The 21,085-nt window shown below is 42.7% G+C and overlaps 1 protein-coding gene across 1 annotated transcript in view; it reads right to left on the bottom strand.

The window, feature by feature from the left end:
• LOC120045140 (connector enhancer of kinase suppressor of ras 2-like) overlaps positions 1-15,927 on the bottom strand; it is a 62,671-nt gene extending 46,744 nt beyond the window's left edge. Inside the window, exons 1-2 of the mRNA XM_038990053.1 lie at positions 15,864-15,927; positions 4,771-4,934 (exon numbers count right to left, since the gene is read on the bottom strand). Of these exons, the coding sequence (XP_038845981.1) occupies positions 4,771-4,934; positions 15,864-15,927 (228 nt within the window). The remainder of the gene's footprint in view (positions 1-4,770; positions 4,935-15,863) is intronic.
• Between the last annotated feature and the right edge of the window lie 5,158 nt (positions 15,928-21,085).

Below are 21,085 nucleotides of genomic sequence, written 5' to 3'. Positions count from 1 at the left end.
AGTGCAAAAAAGGTATTAGGTCTTACCTTCCCCAAGAGCTGTAAATATACTGTATGATAATGTTGTTGAGATAAACAAGTCTACGGTAATTATAAAAACGCTCCCTAAACTCCCTTGTGCGTAAGCACCATTCACACTGCCGTTCAAAGTAAGTGAATGTGGCATAAACAGATAATTCACTGTAACGTTTCTTTCCATGCAGGCAATGAAAGTACAGGGATTAAAAGTGTGGTAAATAAAAAGTCAGTCGTACTGGCACGGGCTCATAGGGATTCCTGCCCGCCTGCTTATGCCTGCCTCGCTGTGTGACAAACATGTGAGGATCTAACAGAACCAGTGATCCATCAGACACACCCCCACTCTCCTTCCAGCTGTCACCTCGCATGTGTGGGGAAACCAGAACACTCATTATGCACTACCCACAATGCCCCCTATGTACGTGGAGGTCTGTGGGCTTCTGTTATGCCAGTGTCATGACTGTCCTGTGAGGATCCAAATAGGTCAGATCAGCTTTGCAATAAATAACTTAAAGCAGTCCCCCTCTCACCCGTAAGTGGGGGTTAACACCTCACGTCCTGTTGTAAATCAAGGACAGAACACTCAGACATCCCTCTCCAAATTCACCCAAGGAAAGACTTTTCTAGCCGAAACTCTAACACGTTCAAAAGTAACTACTGGAACAATATTTCTAACATTGAACGTGGGGAATGGTCAGAAGCGACCTAAAAGAACACTAATGTCATTAAAAATGTTAGAAAGGAAATACTGTAACTTGAAAAGTATACACACTACATGAATGAAGTTTCCATCCTCTGCCTTGTGTATGCTGTATGAAAAATAATGAAAGTATTTTTGCTAAGAGCGGGATGTGATTTTAGAAACTGTAAGAGAAAATTGTTTCTATAACTGTGCACAGTAAGTAGTCACCTCCTCCTTGAGTGAGGTCAGAGAGCATGTCAGCCTGACGGAACCGCCCCTTTTGAATGAACTCACGTTTAAAGTGGTTTGAACTCTGAATCTCAACACGAGGAAGAGACGATGAAGTTACCTCCCGGACAATCACTGCTAGCTGTCCTAAGTAAAGTATCTAGAAAAGTGAATTTAAGTGGGACCACTCTACTACTCTTTTCAAGCCATCGTAGTACGCTACTCCCATTACTCCACTGGGAACCATCAACACAGCTGGCTAGCCTATCTTCAAAGAAGCTTCTTCCAGAGCGAATGGAAGGAAAATGAACTTGTAGTTCTGTTCAGGACTAAGCGACAAGTCACCGGATACTGGACGACAAGCAGAGGAGAACAACAGAGAAAACCCTTTTGGACAATCAGAGCCTTACAAGCGTGCCGCGAAAAGGTCCAACCCCCTTTCCAAGGTGGCCCGGTTAGGAAAGATACACGGCGAACCAAGGTATTTTCACGTAAATACATTCATGATTTCTTACTCCAAGCGGGCGGCGGTTCGTGTGCAAAGTATAAGTGATAGTAGTTTCTAAATTTACCAACGTTAAGTGTCTGTCTCTCTTTCTCACCCTCTCCATGTCTTTTGTAGCAAGCAGCCATATTGTTGTCAGTCGCTAGGGACCTGTTTCTAATGTATTGTGTATGTTTATCCTGTGTTACCATTTAGTTAGCTAGGAAATAAATAATTAAACCAATTTGTGTAGTACTGAATCATAAGTAAGGCCCGGGTTTTTGCAGATGCAAGGAGGTTATGACTGTTCAGAATGATGATATGATACGAGGTTATGATTAATAAGTTGATTATTTATGTATGTGACAGGTAAAGACCTTAAGAGTTTAATTTGGGAGATGGTTACTCTTTAAAGAACCGCTCTCGTGGTGCCCCAAATCCTAATTAGTTCATTGTTACATAGTTAGTTGATTAGATAAATAACAGTCATCAGATTAATGAAAGTAAAGTCGCAACACCAGGGTTTCTTGGATGGGGGCTGGCCGATGAGTAATCATATTTAATACAGCATGCCTGACGGACTGATTTAACCAAATCGCAGTTACATAAGGGGCTTTGGGAGTGAAGGCAAGGCTTACCCATATGGCTATGGAGGATGAGTGGGCTTCAGATAACATCTGTGACCTCTGTCTCCTAACTCTCCATCCCCTCCTCTGTATCTCCTCTCTCTCTACATCACTCCTTCCCACTCTCCATCCCACCTCCTCTTTACGCGTCACTCGTTTCCCTTTAGTCCCATTAATCTCACCCACTCAATCTCTGCTCGCACTTTCTATCCTCTCTTTCTTCCTCTCTCAGCCCCTCTTTCTCTCTATCTGTTCTATTCTCTTGGTCATCACTCTCTATCATCCACGTGTCACACCCACCCAAACCACCCTAGAAGCTGATGTGTATTGTTTTGCGTCTGTGTGTGGGGTGGTGTGATTGTACAGTGTGTGTGTGTGTGTGTGTTTATTTTCTCTGGAATCAATTACAGTGAGTGACTATCCCTCCATCATACAGAAGGACCAGTGGAAGTTAACTGACAAACAGGGCAATTACCTGGTCTAACACAACACTATCAGCCTAAATCAGAAGTTTACCCAGCTGTGAGTTTACCCAACTACTAATTATCAATAATCAGAAAGAAAATGCTACCTAAGGGGATTATAAAATGATATGTCCTAAGATTGACACAGACGTCAGGCAAAATAAAACGTATAAGATTGAACAAGAGTCTGAAATGCTGTCAGAGCAAAAATGCTTCAACATATCCTAGCACTGCACTCCTAAGCTGTAAAGACTCTTACAGTTAAGCACTATCCCCGCCAGCTGCCTGTCTGACCTCTATAAAAGGGGTCTTCACTATGTCCAAAAAATTCAAAGCAAAACAGATTAAACACCAAAGCCTGACTTCCCAGACACAGATTAAGCCTAGGCTTGGACTAAAAAGCTACTTCAGTTGGTGAGTCTCTGGATGGTTCTCTGATTTTCTGACTTGATTCACACTCTTTGGGGGGTTCATGGATCCTCTGGATGAGTCATTGAATCTCTGTTTAAAACTTCTTATGGCTGCAGGGGCAGTATTGAGTAGCTTGGATGAAAAGGTGCCCAGAGTAAACTGCCTGCTCCTCAGTCCCAGTTGCTAATATATGCATATTATTACTATTATTGGATAGAAAACACTCTGAAGTTTCTAAAACTGTTTGAATGATGTCTGTGAGTATAACAGAACTCATATGGCAGGCAAAAACCCTGAGAAAAAATCCAACCAGGAAGTGGGAAATCTGAGGTTTGTAGGTTTTCAACTCATCGCCTATCGAATACACAGTGGGATATGGGTCATTTTGCACTTCCTAAGGCTTCCACTAGATGTCAACAGTCTTTAGAACCTTGTCTGATGCTTTTACTGTGAAGGGGACCGAATGAGAGGGGATTGAGTAAGGTCTACCATGACCTGAACATGCGCTGACCATGCGTGTTCATGTGAGAGCGAGCTCTGTTCCATCGCACTTCTGAAGACAAAGGAATTCTCCGGGTGGAACATTATTGAAGATTTATGTTAAAAACATCCTAAAGATTGATTCAATACATCGTTTGACATGTTTCTACTGACTGTTAAAGAACTTTTTGACATTTCGTCTGCTTTTAGTGAACGCGCTTCGTGACTTTGGATTTGTTTACCAAACGCGCTAACAAAAGTAGCTATTTGGACATAAATGATGGACATTACCGAACAAATCAAACATTTATTGTGGAATTGGGATTCCTGGGAGTGCATTCTGATGAAGATCATCAAAGGTAAGTGAATATTTATAATGTTATTTCTGACTTCTGTTGACTGCACAATATGGCGGATATATTTTTGTCTTGATTGGGCTCTGAGTGCCGACCTCAGATTATTGCATGGTTTGCTTTTTCCGTAAAGCTTTTTTGAAATCTGACACAGCGGTTGCATTAAGGAGAAGTGGATCTAAAATTCCATGTATAACACTTGATCTTTGATCAACGTGCTACTGAACATAACGCGCCAATGTATACTGAGATTTTTTGATATAAATATGAACTTTACCGAACAAAACATACATGTATTGTGTAACATGAAGTCCTATGAGTGTCATCTGATGAAGATCATCAAAGGTTAGTGATTCATTTTATCTCTATTTCTGCTTTTTGTGACTCCTGTCTTTGGCTGGAAAAATGGCTGTGTTTTTCTGTGATTTGGCGGTGACCTAACATAATCGTTTGTGGTGCTTTCGCTGTAAAGCCTTTTTGAAATCGGACACTGTGGTGGGATTAACAACAAGATTACCTTTAAAATGGTATAAAATAGTTGTATGTTTGAGGAATTTTAATTATGAGATTTCTGTTGTTTGAATTTGGCGCCTTGCACTTTCACTGGCTGTTGTCATATCGATCCCGTTAACGGGATTGCAGCCCTAAAAAGTTAAATCATAGATTCTCTGTATGATTCATGACTCCACACAGCCTGGTGGTGACTCTAGAGAGTAATACATGACTGAATGAAGGGGATGAAGGACTCACCAGGGCACAGCCTCCAAGATAAACTCTAGCTAGCCCTAACCCCTGACCAGCATCCCCTGACTCCATCATGGCTACTCACCAGAGCACAGAGTAGATCCACAGCCTCCAGGATAAGCTCTAACTCTAGCTAGCCCTAACCCCTGACCAGCATCCCCTGACTCCATCATGGCTACTCACCAGAGCACAGAGTAGATCCACAGCCTCCAGGATGAGCTCTAACTCTAGCTAGCCCTAACCCCTGACTAGCATCCCCTGACTCCATCATGGCTACTCACCAGAGCACAGAGTAGATCCACAGCCTCCAGGATGAGCTCCTGGTGTCCGATACGGGACACTCCCAGGTCCTCCAGCTCCTGGTGGGTGATACGAAGCAGCTGATCTCCCCCCACCTTCTCCCTCTCAAACGTCTTAATGTACTGCTGCAGACAGTCATCCAGCCCTGGAGAGAGAGGAGACGAGATGACGCTGTGAAAACTAATTACAAAGGGAAATATTCATTCGATAAATGGATTTGTTCTGGCTCACTCCTCTTTGCTCCTGTCTGCTACTACCTCATATACATGTCTTGATGTTTCATTGAAAAATATTTCTGGTAAGGAACTGTAATAGCATATAACTTTGAGAAACAATATAATATTATTCAAGTTACAATAGTCTTTGTATCAACTCCATCCATCCATCCATCCAGGTTATTATGACCAACTAAGGCCAACGCAGGCAGTGTGTTTCAGATGTAAGCCCCAACAACCTCAGTCCCTTCCAGACAAATCAGTCTAAATATGGTGTGTGAAGATGTTATGTAATCTGGTCAGGGCTGTGTGAAGAAACTCCCTCTTATCAGTTCAGCTCTGCAGTCCTGAGGGGTTTACATTGACTCAATCGCTTCATCTTCTCTCTCTCTCTCTCTCTCTCTCTCCCCTTTTTCACTCTCTCTCTCTAAGTGTGTGTGTGTGTGTGTGTGTGCGTGTGCGTGTGCGTGTGCGTGTGCGTGTGCGTGTGTGCGTGTGTGGACGTGCGTCTCTGTGTGTGTGTGCGTGCATCTGCATGTGAGTGTGTGCGTACGTGCATCTGTGTGTGTGTGAGTGTCTCCGCGTCTCTCATTTCTGGGCTTTGAAACTGTAGCCTTTGAGTGTGTGCCAGTGCTTGGTTTAATACAAACTGACACACAGAGATCGCAAAGATGAACACACGTGGCAGAGCTGAACATAGTGCTGTTCTGGGCACAGCTGAACAGACATACATACACAGCCTTAGCCAGCTATAGGCAATCTTTAATCACCCACGTTACACAGACCTCCACGGATGTCCAACAAATTACAATGATACATACAACCCACACACAATCAACCCTTTCCCCCTACGCATACCATTACATACAACCTTCCTCCAATTATTAACAGAACTGACACACGTCATATATTTATTAAGACCATGACATATTCAAACACTCACAGCATTTACTACACACATACAACCCACTCATAACCAACAGTTGACAGCCCACTCATAACCAACAGTTGACAGCCCACTCATAACCAACAGTTGACAGCCCACTCATAACCAACAGTTGACAGCCCACTCATAACCAACAGTTGACAGCCCACTCATAACCAACAGTTGACAGAGGCCTGTCATGAGTAAACATTTAGTCCCACATTAAACCCAATTGACACACAGCATCATCCTTCCATTCTTCCATCCTTCCCTCCCTGGGGGAGGAATAGAGGAGCTTTTCAAATTGATCCTCCCATCCCCCTGGCATACAAAAACAGAGATGGCACCATCTCAGTGATCCTCTCTGAAAGCTTTAATTCACAGCTGTACAAACACCATCAGTCACTGTCTATCTAAGTGTGGACTCAACACTCACACACAATTTCTCCAGCACTGACACACACTGCTTACAGACACACAGTGCTGTTACACACACACACATACACACACACACATCATGCTGGTTAAGTGTGCCTTAAAATACGAAATAAATCACAGACAGTGTCACCAGCAAAGCACCCCCACACCATAACACCTCCTCCTCCATGCTTTACGATGGGAAATACACATGCGGAGATCATCCGTTCACCAACACCGCATCTCACAAAGACACGGCCGTTGGAACCAAAAATCTACAATTTGGACTCCAGACCAAATGACAAATGTCCACTAGTCTAATGTCCATTGCTCGTGTTTCTTGGCCCAAGCAAGTCTCTTCTTCTAATTGGTGTCCTTTAGTAGTGGTTTCTTTGCAGCAATTTGACCATGAAGGCCTGATTCACAAAGTCTCCTCTGAACAGTTGATGTTGAGATGTGTATGTTACTTGAACTCTGTGTAACATTTATTTGGGCAGCAATTTCTGAGGCTGGTAACTCTAATGAACTTATCCTCTGCAGCAGAAGTAACTCTGTGTCTTCCATTCCTGTAATGTTCCTCATGAGAGCCCGTTTCATCATAGAGCTTGATGGTTTTTGCGACTGCACTGAAACTTTCAAAGATCTTAAAATGAGCCGTCAAGTCTTAAAGTAATGATGGACTGTCGTTTCTCTTAGCTTATTTGAGCTGTTCTTGCCATAATATGGACTTGGTATTTTACCAAATAGGGCTATCTTCTGTATAGCCCCCCTACCTTGTCACAACACAACTGATTGGCTCGAACGCATTAAGAAGGAAATACATTTCACAAATTAAAAAAGCACATCTGTTAATTGAAATGCATTCCAGGTGACTGCCTCATGAAGCAGGTTGAGAGAATGCCAGAGTGTGCAAAGTTGTCATCAAGGCAAAGGGTGGCTATTTGAAGAATCTCAAATATAAAATATCTTTTGATTTGTTCAACAGTTTTTTGGTCACTACATGATTCCATATGTGTTATTTCATCGTTTTGATGTCTTCACTATTATTCTACAATGTAGAAAATAGCACACAAAAAAAACCTTGAATGAGTAGGTGTTCTAAAACTTTTGATCGGTAGTGTACATGTAGGTAGAGGCAAAGTGACTATGCAGAGATAATAAACAGAGAGTAGCAGCAGCGTAAAAATGTGTGTGGGGGGGGGGGGGTCAATGCAAATTGTCCGGGTAGCCATTTGGTTAGCTGTTCAGGAGTCTTATGGCTTGGGGGTAGAAGCTGTTAAGAAGCCTTTTGGATCTAGACTTGGGGCTTTGGTACCACTTGCCGTGAGGTAGCAGAGAGAACAGTCTATGACTAGGGTGGACGGAGTCTTTGGCAATTTTTTGGGCCTTCCTCTGACACCAGACGGTGATGCAACCAGTCAGAATGCTCTCGATGGTGCAGCTGTAGAACTTTTTGAGGATCTGAGGACCCATGCCAAATCTTTTCCATCTCCTGAGGGGGAATAGGCGTTGTCATGCCCTCTTCACGACTGTCTTGGTGTGTTTGGACCATGATAGTTTGTTGGTGATGTGGACACCAAGGAACTTGAAGCTCTCAACCTGCTCCACTACAGCCCCATCGATGAGAATGGGGGCGAGCTCGGCCCTCCTTTTCCTGTAGTCAACGATCATCTCCTTTGTCTTGATCACGTTGAGGGAGAGGTTGTTATCCTGGCACCACACTGTCAGGTCTCTGACCTCCTCCCTATAGGCTGTCTCATCATTGTTGGTGATCAGGCCTACCACTGTTGTGTCATCGGCAAACTTAATGATGGTGTTGGAGTCGTGCCTGGCCATGCAGTCATGGGTGAACATGGAGTACAGGAGGGGACTGAGCACGCACCCCTGAGGGGCCCCTGTGTTGAGAATCAGCAGGGCAGATGTGTTGTTACCTACCCGTAGCACCTGGGGCGGCCCGTCAGGAAGTCCAGGATCCAGTTGTAGAGGGAGGTGTTTAGTCCCAGGGTCCTTGGCTTAGTGATGAGCTTTGAGGCCACTATGGTGTTGAATGCTGAGCTTTAGTCAAAGAATAGCACTCTCACGTAGGTGTTCCTTTTGTCTAGGTGGGAAAGAGCAGTGTGAAATGCAATAGAGAATACATAGTCTGTGGATCTGTTGGGGCGGTATGTAAATTGGAGTGGGTCTAGGGTTTCTGGGATAATGGTGTTGATGTGAGCCATGACCAGCCTTTCAAAGCACTTCATGAATACAGACGTGAGTACTACGGGTCGGTAGTCATTTAGGCAGGTTATCTTGGTGTTATTGGGCACAGGGACTGTAATACCAACATGCTGGAAACATGTTAGTATTACAGACTCAGTCAGGGACACATTGAAAATGTCAGTGAAGACACTTGCCAGTTGGTCAGCGCATGCTCGGAGTACACGTCCTGGTAATCCGTCTGGCCCTGCGGCCTTGTGAATGTTGACCTGTTTAAAGGTCTTACTCACATCGGCTACGGAGAGCGTGATCACACAGTCGTCCAGAAGAGCTGGTGCTCTCATGCATGCTTCGGTGTTGCTTGCCTCGAAGCGCGCATAGAAGTAATTTAGCTCGTCTGGTAGGCTCGTGTCACTGGGTAGCTCATGGCTGTGCTTCCCTTTTATAGTCCGTAATAGTTTGCAAGCCCTGCCACATCCGACGAGCGTCGGAGCCGGTGTAGTACGATTCAATCTTAGTCCTGTGTTGATGCTTTGCCTGTTTGATGGTTGGTCGGAGGGCATAGAGGGATTTCTTATAAGCGTCCGGGATAGAGTCCCGCTCCTTGAAAGCGGCAGCTCTACCCTTTAGCTCAGTGCGGATGTTGCCTGTAATCCATGGCTTCTGGTTGGGGTATGTACGTACAGTCACTGTGGGGACGACGTTATCAATGCACTTATTGATGAAGCCAGTGACTGATGTGGTGTACTCCTCAATGCCATCAGAAGAATCGCGGAACATATTCCAGTCTGTGCTAGCAAAACAGTCCTGTAGCTTAGCATCTGCGTCATCTGACCACTTCCGTATTGAGAGAGTCACTGGTACTTAATCTCAAGGACAGTTGTGTCAAATAGGGACAGACCTACTTAGCTTACACACACTACTTTCACACACACAGACACACACTGTTGATACACACACACACACACACACACACACACACACACACACACACACACACACACACACACACACACACACACACACACACACACACACACACACACACATCATCGATCTCATCTCAATAACTAAATAGGGGCAGACCTACTTGGCACAGCCTGATGTTGTCATGGATAGGGCTGTTGCGGTGAACATATTACCACCACACCAGTAGTCACGAGTCAAGAAGGCAGTCAAATTCCACATTAAATTTTTGTCAAAATAATTAGGCTTCTACCAATTTCTGATACTGTTGCCGGTCATTGGTAGCCAACCAAACTTGCTAAAGGCCTGGTACTCAGCACTCTATTGTCCTTCTAATCACTCAGACAACAATGAAACTATTATTGAAAATCGAATCAAACACTTAATTTGAGCCCATGTTGTGCAACATTTGTATAGGCTATGCAATTACGGGAGAAACATAGTGATGGCCGCTAATAAAAAGATGGGGTTCCCATCAGCTTTCTATAGGCTAGGCCTACTGTATTTATTTCTCAATTTTCCTAATATTATTGCTTATATTTACCACATGACTATAGCCTACCTGGCTGGCATGAAAATAATGAAATAAATAATAAAATAATCCACGGGGAAAAGCTTCCTCCATTCGCTATTTACATGTATAAATTACATTTATTTTTTCCACTGCCCGTTTCGATACAGGTGCATGATAATAGTCCATTCTAAATCAAAACAAATATCACACATATATTATTTAGCATGTGTAAAAACAAGATTAAATCAAGAATAGTCTGATTGGTGATAATTCTAGCCTATCACTTGAATGATATATTATCACTTGTGAATGATGCCCAGCATAAGAACCAATGCCTTTTTTTTTGCGACTTTTTAAAATTATAGTCGCACACCTCTTGTAGCCTAGCCCATAGGCGTACATGTTTTAGGCCTATGGGCTAGGCCACTAGTGGCCAAATAACTTCTAAAATTAAGAACAGTCATTTGCTTTACAGGGGGTGTAGAGCCTAACTGGCATGCATAAGCAGCGCGTGAGTTTCAAGTTTGGGGAAAATACTTTTCTCCATAAAAAATGCACCTTTATAATAAATGCATTACATGCATAATTGCATTTGTGGTCACTTTTGATAATGGTGTTTTCCCTAATGGCACATTCAGGTTATAGCCTACTACCATGTGAGATTTGCTGCGTTTATAATGCGAAAAAATAGACGAATAGTTTATCAACATTTTAAGCTAAACGTTCTGATCTGTTTCGTCAGCCACATTGCACAAAAAACGTTTTTGATGCTAGTGGTTATATTAATGTGTGATCTATTGCATCCCACAACTGTCCCAGACTATGTTTAGAATATTTATTTCTCACACAGAATATAATAGGTCGACTTTTGTACTATGGAGGATAGTAGATTGACATAGGCTATTGGTTTCGCTGTTCGTTAGGCCTACTCATCTTGTTGGCTGACGAAAAGTAAATGTGAACAGTTATTCCAATATCTTCAATATGCACCTCGGAATTGGATAAGGACGCGCGCAGTTGCGTCCCGGATGTGTCTGACTTGTAGCCTGTGAGAAAGACCCGATCAGGTGACGGAGAGCCATGCGAGTGAGAGACGCTTCGGATTGTGCAGCACTCTCAGGGAGAGCGGCACACCACAGCACTCCGGGCCGCAAAAGGCATAGATTTGTTTAGGGTGCATTACCGCCAGAAAGGGGATGCCGCCGTGAAATTCTAGGCATTATCAAGTGCTTGTCAAATTGTGAATGAGAGACTATTGGAGTGTGTACAGCCTGCGCAAAAAACAAAGCAGAGCTCATGCCTTTCAAGCGACTTTTTTCAAATCATCATTAGAATCTCATTGTTATGTTCTGTTAATTACTGATGTCCCCTTTAAGAATGGAGCACCCTTGGTCATGCGCAGTGTTGTTCTATGTTATTCTGGTACTAACTCATTTGAGTAAATGTGAAGCTCCAGTTCCATTTCTTGTATTCAGAGTCTTTCTTATTATATAAATAAGTAATAAGAGCTAAGACACTACACTCATCATGCAGCCTTACAATGTATTAAAAATCAAAACATATAGCCCAACGTTTGTAGAACAACTAAAGTTACAATAATAACTCTAAATTAAGAATAGAGTACCTATTTCTTTGTTAACCGCTCTACACAGAATAGCAGCTTATGCACACTTTGTTCAATTGTTTTCTTCATACTATAAAATAATATAAAATAATGCCATGAAATTATAAGCAAATGTTGTCTGCTAAATGAACTAGTGTTGCCCACAGCTATTTGTCATAGCCACATCAGGACTTAACATGGATAACTCAGAGTATGCTATTCTTTTCTTCTGAAATAGACTACATTTTCTTCATATCATGCTTCTTTAGAACTATCTAAAATAAATAATGGATTTATTGTGAAGGTGTAGGCTATATCACATGGATTTATTAGACTTTATAAAATGGCTTGTAGGCTATGTGTGGAAGCCAGGGGATGGTAAATGTGTTTATGTTAATTAACGGTCAATTACCATGAGACCGACTGTTATTTGCTTGACAATCACCGGCTGACAAAATGTCATGACCCCCACAGCCCTAGTTATGGAAGCCATTATTCCTTACATTGGCTAAAATACAGATAAACATATAAACACACAAACATCCATGTAAACACACTCATACACACCTTTGCATAGAACATACAAGAAGGAAGTGGAGAGAAAGCAGAACCAGTCAGGTTGTCTGTGTTTTGGTCCAGAGCACAGCAGCTCCATTTCCCTCATCTCTCTCTCTGTGTTTCTTCATCTCTCTCTCATCCACTCTCCCACACTCTTTCTATCCTTTCTCCTCCCTTGGTCAGCCTCCCACAAAGAAGGCTGTGGAGCCCTCATCTCCTCCTTTTGATGTAATCTCAATGTCTTCTTGGGCCTAGACCTAATGAAGGATTCAGCTCAAGTTCAGCTGGCAGCTAAATGATGGAGAAGCTGCAAGAAGAGTTCCATGGCTTTGTACGCAATTTATGGGCTTAACAAATCAGCCTCTTTACCAAGTTAATGGAGACCCACTTGTCAATGAAAAAAATCCCCATGTTGCTATAGAAACCATGCAGTGGGGTTTGGAGTAGTCTGCTGCAAGACGACAATACTGTAAGTAAACATGTAATTGAAACGTTATGGATATAGAAAAGAAAACTCAAACTTCTGCCCACCAAAACAAGCAGGGACATTGTCTAAAGTATGAATGCTCTCTCCAGATAACAGAGCTATCCCCATATATAAACACACAGATAATCCATTCTAAAGGACAAACACGTATTTGTCCTTTAAACATCTATATTACACCTCAATTCAGAGATGGGCTTTGTCCATCTAAATGGGCAGAGCAACCCCTCCATAACAAACTAGCCTATAGCTTTACCCCAGAAACCCCCCCTTAATCAACGGGCCTGGCCTCCTGTTAATTAACAAACAAAGCTATTTTTGTGATGAGATCAATGGAGGAGACAGACAGCCACCCAGACTGGGAAGAGCACACAGAGACACAGAGAGAGATGAAATGAGAGATCTGATTAAGAGACTATTAATAGTAATTGAGGCTGCGGTGAGTAAATTCTGTTTAGTAAATTCTGTTCATCGGAGCCTCCGATGACGTGTCCACGAGTGGAATGGGTACTTCGCCCGCACCGGAGTCGCCCCCGACGGTAGATGCTCACCCGGACCCTCCCCTATTGAGTCAGGTTTTGCGGCCGGAGTCCGCACCTTTGGGGGGGGTACTGTCACGCCCTGACCATAGAGAGATTTTATTCTCTGTGTTGGTTAGGTCGGGGTGTGATTTAGGGTGGGTCATCTAGGCGTTTATATGTCGATGTTGGCCTGTTATGGTTCCCAATCAGAGGCAGCTGTTTATCGTTGTCTCTGATTGGGGATCATATTTAGGCAGCCATTTCCCCTTTGTGCTTTGTGGGATCTTGTGTTTGTGTAGCTGCCTGTGAGCAGTCCAGAACGTGACGTTTCGTTTGTGCTTGTTTGTTTTTGTTTGGTGAGTTTCGATTTATTAAAATATGCGGAACTCTACACACGCTGCACCCTGGTCCATTCCTTATGACGATCGTGACAGAACCGAGTATTTGCAGCTGTTTAAACTGCAATATATGTGTAAATAAGCACAGTTCGCCCTTAATTTAAAGGCTCCATATATTTTCCAGAAGTGGAGGGGTTTCTCTGTGGAGAGGCCTTTGTTGGTGCTGAGGGAGTAGAGAGGCTTGGACACAGGAAACACCAGGAGGACGGAGAGAGTGGCATTATGGGAAGGTCACTGGGTGCTCCTATTTGGCCTCACTGAGCTGTATGCTAATAATGGAACCTCTGAATGGTAATGATGAGACGGAGATGCTGTGGGCCCTTGGGACTGGGAGTATAAGAATGGATTTGAGACAAGATTACACAAACTCCATTTCCTTTCATTCTCTCTGTGACTGTGGCTCCCTCCATTCCTCCATCGCTCACTTTACATCAACATTACTATAGGCTTTGCGCCTAGAACCTGTCTCAGCTCTAGTCATCAGATGTGGCTCGGCTACCATAGGGCCCTCCCTCTGAAATGTCTTCCCTTTCTCATCTCCTCTCCATCTCTTCCAATATGCAATCTCTTTCTCTTCTCTCCATCAGCTCTGAATCTCCTCATTATTATCATTTTACTCTCTCCTCTGCCATTCCCACTTACTCTTCCATTACATCCCTATAATCCTCCTATTCCACTAGTCTTTCCAAGCAAAGACTCTCTCTCACACACACATATGCACACACACACACACACACACACAGACACCTAGACTAATATGTACTCTTTTACAGAACTTGTAAACTGCTTTGTGTCTAATCCCAGTAGCCAGTCAGTAGTATATCTGAGTCAGCCAGCCAGCCAAGCTCCTGTGTATGTTTGGAGTGTGACTGCATCTGTGAATGAGCGTGTGTTGAGGCAGTGTGGAGGCATGATTAAGTAAATTAACACATTAGTTTGAGCATCACTGCGAGGGTATACTCATCCACATGAGTACCTTGCTCAGCACAGACAACCAACACATTACACAGTAATAATGATACATATCAACACAGAGGTACACAGGCATGAGATACACACGAAACACATGACAGTAACACACAATCTATGTAAACAATAACCATAGAATGAACAGAAAACATATTCTCTCTCTCAAATGGAAAGTGTGTGTGTGTGTGTGTGTGTGTGTGTGTGTGTGTGTGTGGTGTGTGTGTGTGTGTGTGTGTGTGTGTGTGTGTGTGTGTGTGTGTGTGTGTGTGTGTGTGTGCGTGCGTGCGTGCGTGCGTGCGTGTTAAAGATAGTCTTATCAACTGCTGTTCCATCAATCCACAGTGGCTCAGCAGCACATGGGGATTTACCACCATCTGGTTAAGCATCTCTCCAAAACAACATGGGCATACCTCCAGCCTTGATCCATGACCTCACACACACTACATCTCTCATATGAATCACCTGAACTAGCACCACATACTGTAAGAATCATCTGTCTTTTCTTCCTTATTCAAGATATAATTATTACTGCATTATCACACGCTTTATTGCAGATGTGAAATAATATTTTGGGATGTAGTTAATAAATAATCGATATATTTAGCATATGCACTTGATCCACTCCAGAGGAATGTAATAGCTATTAGTAATATATTCTCTACAAAGTCCATCTTTTACATTCCCTATAACTAACCTCCACAGAAATCAAAGTCATTTTACATTTATTAGTGTCTAACATGCTACACTTCAAATACCTACAGGTCTACATTACTAAAAATATTTTTTTTAACTTCAGAGTCAAATTCATCCCAATGCCTTAATTTCAGTGGATCATTATTCCCATAATGGAAATATTCAGACCCTTCTGATCGGCCATTTAAAAGGCAAAGACTGTACTGAACCAACTGAACTGAACCAACTGAACCACTGAACCAACTCATCCTCCAGTGCTTTGAGATTCTCTCAGGTCCAAATCTATATCACTGCCAATTCCACACCCCACATTTCTACTGAAAATGTAATTCCATTTGTGGTATAGAGATACCACATAGAATAGAATAATAGAATATAATAAAATATCATTATTTTTTCCATTATATAATTGACTACATATACTGAGGTTCAGCAGGTGTTTTTGTTTCCCCCAATCACCAGTGATGGCTCTAGCCTCGCACTGTTTATTGATCGGAGTGGGCGCATTTAGTGCCGTTATACTTGAGTCCAGAGAATATATATTTCACAGCATTTTGTGTGCAGGTTGGTTGCCAACAGCTCATGTACATCTATCTTAAAACCGTGGCGTACCTTTCATCCAGTCCACCACTTGACTCGAACTCCACTTGCTCACAGGCTCCATGACCAGAGCCATTGTGGAAGTTTTTCAGGTCTCGCCTGACAAAATAAACGCTTTAACACTTCAATCTATTACATTCACCAAATTCACCAATGTTTGATTCTATAATCCGTTTGCGTGTTTTCTAACAACGGCGAGGGAGGTCCATCGGATCCGAGGCGACGTTATGCGTGGCTTGATTCAAGTCCGATATATTTCTACACAATCCTCTGCGCTTGGCGCTTGTGTTGTTCGCTCGAATATCGCGAATATCTCCTTTATTTGTCATTCATGTCGGCTGCTGCCAACACTGCATGATTCTGGTGGAACCGTCTGCGACCCTCTCGCCAATTAATCTCTAGTATCAACTGATCAGTACAGCAAGCCTCCAGCCATCCAATAGAGAACGCATTCACTGGCATCTGTGGGTGTATTTCCCAGTCGCACTGTGCAGTCCAACCCACTGAGTCACACTAGCGTTTGCAGGCTTTTTTAATCCTCATCAGATGCACGTTCACTGTATCTCCCTCGCCTCTTTGTCGCTGTTCACGCCTCCATCATACAGGCGCTGTATAGCGGAAAATACGGTCGTAACAGAGGCTGAGGATGCTGTAATGTCCCGCTCTCTTATTATCATTCTTTACGAAGCAAGTTGAGATGTAGCCCTATTCAATATACCATGAATTGGTCTGTCTAATTGAGAGTATGAAAGAGAAGAATGAATGGGCATAGGGCATTGCAATATATATTTTGTTCTTTGAAATAACCGATCAATCATCCATTACACGTTTGTAACTCAGAATTTCTAATGTTTTATGCCCAATAGTTTCACTATGCATTATGAGTTTCTATTGAAGGCATATGATACTGTAGGCCTATTTATATTAAAGATGACTGTATCAGCAAACACCATGCATTACAGGACTAAGCTGGTTATGAAAGAGTGGGCGCTTTTTTCCATTAACAGAAAATAATTTGCCTTTCTTAAAGATAAAACCCTTAATTGAAACAATTACAAAGCTGACACCTCGCCTGTTTTGGTAAAAAGCTTAGTGATAGGCCTGGAAAACGAAACGTGAAGCTAATGTAGTGCTCGCAGGCAACTATACATAGACAAGATCCCACAAAGCACAATGGGTCAATGGCTGCCTAAATATGATCCCCAATCAGAGACAAAGATAAACAGCTGCCTCTGATTGGGAACCATACCAGGCCAACATAGATATATAATCACCTAGATAACCCACCCTAGTCACACCCCGACCTAACCAACATAGAGAATAAAAAGCTCTCTATGGTCAGGGCGTGACACCTTCCACGATATCAAAATTATAGTTTTAACCATGTTTTGAGGCATTACAGTGTTTGTGTACATTTACAGGAAAATAAGCTTATATTTTGGGTTCTGATGGGGTATGACAGATGAACTAACTTCATGCGGCATTTATTTATAAGTTATATTCTTCAAGAATCAATGGGTATATATCAATCAATCAATCAATCAATCAAATGTATTTATAAAGCCCTTTTTACATCAGTCAATGTCACAAAGTGCTATACAGAAACCCAGCCTAAAACCCCAGACAGCAAGCAATGCAGATGTAGAAGAATATATCATTCATTTATAAATCCAAAAATGAATGTAGCAATTAAGGATTCTAACTTTAAATCACACATATCAATTGAAGGCCTTGGTGATGTTGCTGCCTGTCAGCCTAGCCTGGGTCAATCAAGGCACACCCAGTTCACTGGGGCTGGAGAGCGCCAGGGGCTGACCGTCACATCAATTACACCCCCTATTAAATAAATCCACCAACAGACTCAAGACTCAGTCACGACTACAATGAATCTCTTTGACATAACAAACATCCCACTCACTCAGGTGAAAGCAATAGAAGACTAGCATGAATGCATCCCACTACCGCAACATGAATAGGCCCACCATAGGTTGACATGCTGCCTCATAAAGTAGGCTCATGGAAACAACAAGCTCAGATTAATTGACGTGATTTTGCTTTACTGGTTTGACATAATGTGCATATGTGGCTTTCATGGCCTTAACCAGATGTGATGTAATGTATCTGCAAACTGAACTATTCTGAATCGTATTCTGTAAATAATAATCGAACCTAAAGCACAGACACAGCCACTTCAAACCCCTCAGTATTGGTAGTTAGACTGTTGCACACTAGCCCAGAATGCACAATACCTCTATGAGAGAGCCTATAGAGCATAGAAAAAGAGACTATGGAGTGTAGAAAGATGTGTCATCAGAACAAAGAACCACTCTTTTTCCATGACCCCTGACCTGTGCAACAATATTGTTCAGGCTTTGCACAGTTAATTTTTTGTGTAAAATTAGTCACCATCATGTTATTGACGTAAGAGGGATGGTTGTTCTTCCTAGAATCATGGTACAACAAAGAGTCAGCCTCTAATTTTCTAAAATGCCTCAAAGACTAATTCTCAGTGATATCAATCAAGATGTATTTCAAAAAATGAGTGTTTGAAGTCTAAGGATATACAGGAAGCGATACACAAGATAAGAATATATTATATAGGCTTATCTCATAGGACAATAGCTGTTAACCACCAAGTCTTGCTTTGTTAAATCAAAGCATCTTGGCTTGTCCTTTGTTTTATTTATGTAAGATTAGCAATGGCTCTTGCCCCTCTGCCCCACCCCTATGGGTATGTGAATACATTTGCTCTGTGTGGAGGTATCGTTGTCAGCATCTCTGACTAATTTAAACAGAAGAATGTGTAATCTGCTTTGCAAGACGGGCATGTGAAATACAAGAGCCTTAAGTTACAACTGTTTAGTTCATTTTCTCCTTGCAAGTTATGAATGGAACTTTTATGTCGCTATCAATTTCCCCATTATCTGTGAATAATTTATATCTTTGGGGAAGCTCTCTCCTCTCTCCTGCTATTATTACTCTACCCTTGTAGACTCGTATCTGTCCCTGTGCTCTGAGTGTGTGTGAGCAGCTAATGGGTCAGTCTACATCCAAAGAGTCTGTTTGGTTTCTCAGAAAAATGTGTGAATTAAGTTGCAATTCGTAATATTGCTAGTATTTTAAGAATTATGCCCATAAACTGTTGTATACAATATTATAGAGTAGGTGTCAGATGTGTGCGTACTGGTAGCGAAGTCAGGTGCAGGAGAGCAGAGATTTGTGAACAGGCGCACACTTAATTTGGCAAAAGTGCAAAATGCGCAAAACAGTCACAAGAATTATGTTTAACAATAAACATCTTCGTGAAAAATAACATGGAAAAAACAAGCCAGTCTGGCGCATCAACAATACACACAATACACACAATACACAAACAATCTTACACAAAGACATGATGGGGAACAGAGGAATAAATACATGTAGATTGATTGGGAACAAGACATAACAAATGGATACATGAAAAATGGAGCGGCGATGGCTAGAAAGCCAGTGACTTCGACCGCCGAACGCCGCCCGAACAAGGAGAGGAGCCGACTTCGGCGGAAGTCGTGACAGTAGGTCTATTTTGAGAACGTATAGGCCTATCATAGAGCCACTTTTAAAACAAAGTAAGCCAATTGACCATTAATTGACTTTGAGTCATAGAGAAATTCTAGTGATCACATTTTTCACAGTAGACTATAGCCTATCTTTGTTTCAGTTAATCAAACATTGCAGTTAATTTCACATTTTCTAAAATGAGAAGGAGCAAAGCAAAGATAGCACTCAAATCCAGATGTTCATCAACAGTCAGGTGCTTCAGGACCTTCAACCGATCACTGCCCGCACCTCCCTGCCCGTCCAGCATCACTACTCTGGACGATTCTGACTTAGAATGTGTATACAGCTACAAATACCTAGGTGTCTGGTTAGACTGTAAACTCTCCTTCCAGACTCACATTAAGCATCTCCAATCCAAAATTAAATCTAGAATCGGCTTCCTATTTCGCAACAAAGCATCCTTCACTCATGCTGCCAAACATACCCTCGTAAAACTGACCATCCTACCGATCCTCGACTTCGGCGATGTCATTTATAAAATAGCCTCCAACACCCTACTCAAAACATTGGATGCACTCTATCACAGTGCCATCCGTTTTGTCACCAAAGCCCCATATATCACCCACCACTGCGACCTGTATGCTCTCGTTGGCTGGCACTCGCTTCATACTCGTTGCCAAACCCACTGGCTCCAGGTCATCTACAAGTCTCTGCTAGGTAAAGCCCCGCCTTATCTCAGCTCACTGGTCACCATAGCAGCACCCACTCGTAGCACACACTCCAGCAGGTTTATCTCTCTGGTCACCGACAAAGCCAATCCCTCCTTTGGCCGCCTTTCCTTCCAGTTCTCTGCAGCCAATGACTGGAACGAACTGCAAAAATCACTGAAGCTGGAGACTCATATCTCCCTCACTAGCTTTAAGCACCTGCTGTCAGAGCAGCTCACAGATCACTGCACCTGTACATAGCCCATCTGTAAACGGCCCATCCAACTACCTCATCCCCATACTGTATTTATTTATCTTGCTCCTTTGCACCCCAGTATCTCTATTTGCACATACAGTACATCTTCTGCACATCTACCATTCCAGTGTTTAATTGCTATATTGTAATTACTTCGCCACCGTGGCCTATTTACTGCCTTACCTCCCTTATCTTACCTCATTTGCACTCACTGTATATAGACTTTTTTTCTGCTGTATTATTGACTGTAAGTTTTGTTTATTTCATGTGTAACTCTGTGTTGTTGTATGTGTCGAACTGCTGTGCTTTATCTTGGCCAGGTCGCAGTTGTAAATGAGAACTTGTTCTCAACTAGCCTACCTGGTTTAATAAAGGTGAAATAAAAAATGACGTTTCAGGTAAGACCCAAGTGCAGACTATGTTAAAGTAACAATGTTTATTACAGCAACCGGGGCAGGGAAACGACAGGTCAAGGCAGGCAGGGGTCGATAACCCAGAGTGGTGGGGCAAAGGTACAGGATGACAGGCAGGCTCAGGGTCAGGTCAGGCAGAGGTCGGTAATCCAGAGTAGGGGCAATGGTACAGGACGACAGGCAGGCTCAGGGTCAGGGGCAGGCAGAGTGGTCAGGCAGGCGGGCTCAGAGTCCGGACAGGCAAGGGTCAAAACCAGAAGGGCGAGAAAAAGAGCAACTGGGGAAAGGCAGGCACTGAGAAAAACGCTGGTTGACTTG

Source organism: Salvelinus namaycush, chromosome 3, assembly GCF_016432855.1.
Source record: "Salvelinus namaycush isolate Seneca chromosome 3, SaNama_1.0, whole genome shotgun sequence".
NCBI lineage: Eukaryota > Metazoa > Chordata > Actinopteri > Salmoniformes > Salmonidae > Salvelinus > Salvelinus namaycush.
Note: the sequence above shows the minus strand (reverse complement) of the source record. Positions and strands in the feature narration are given on the sequence as shown.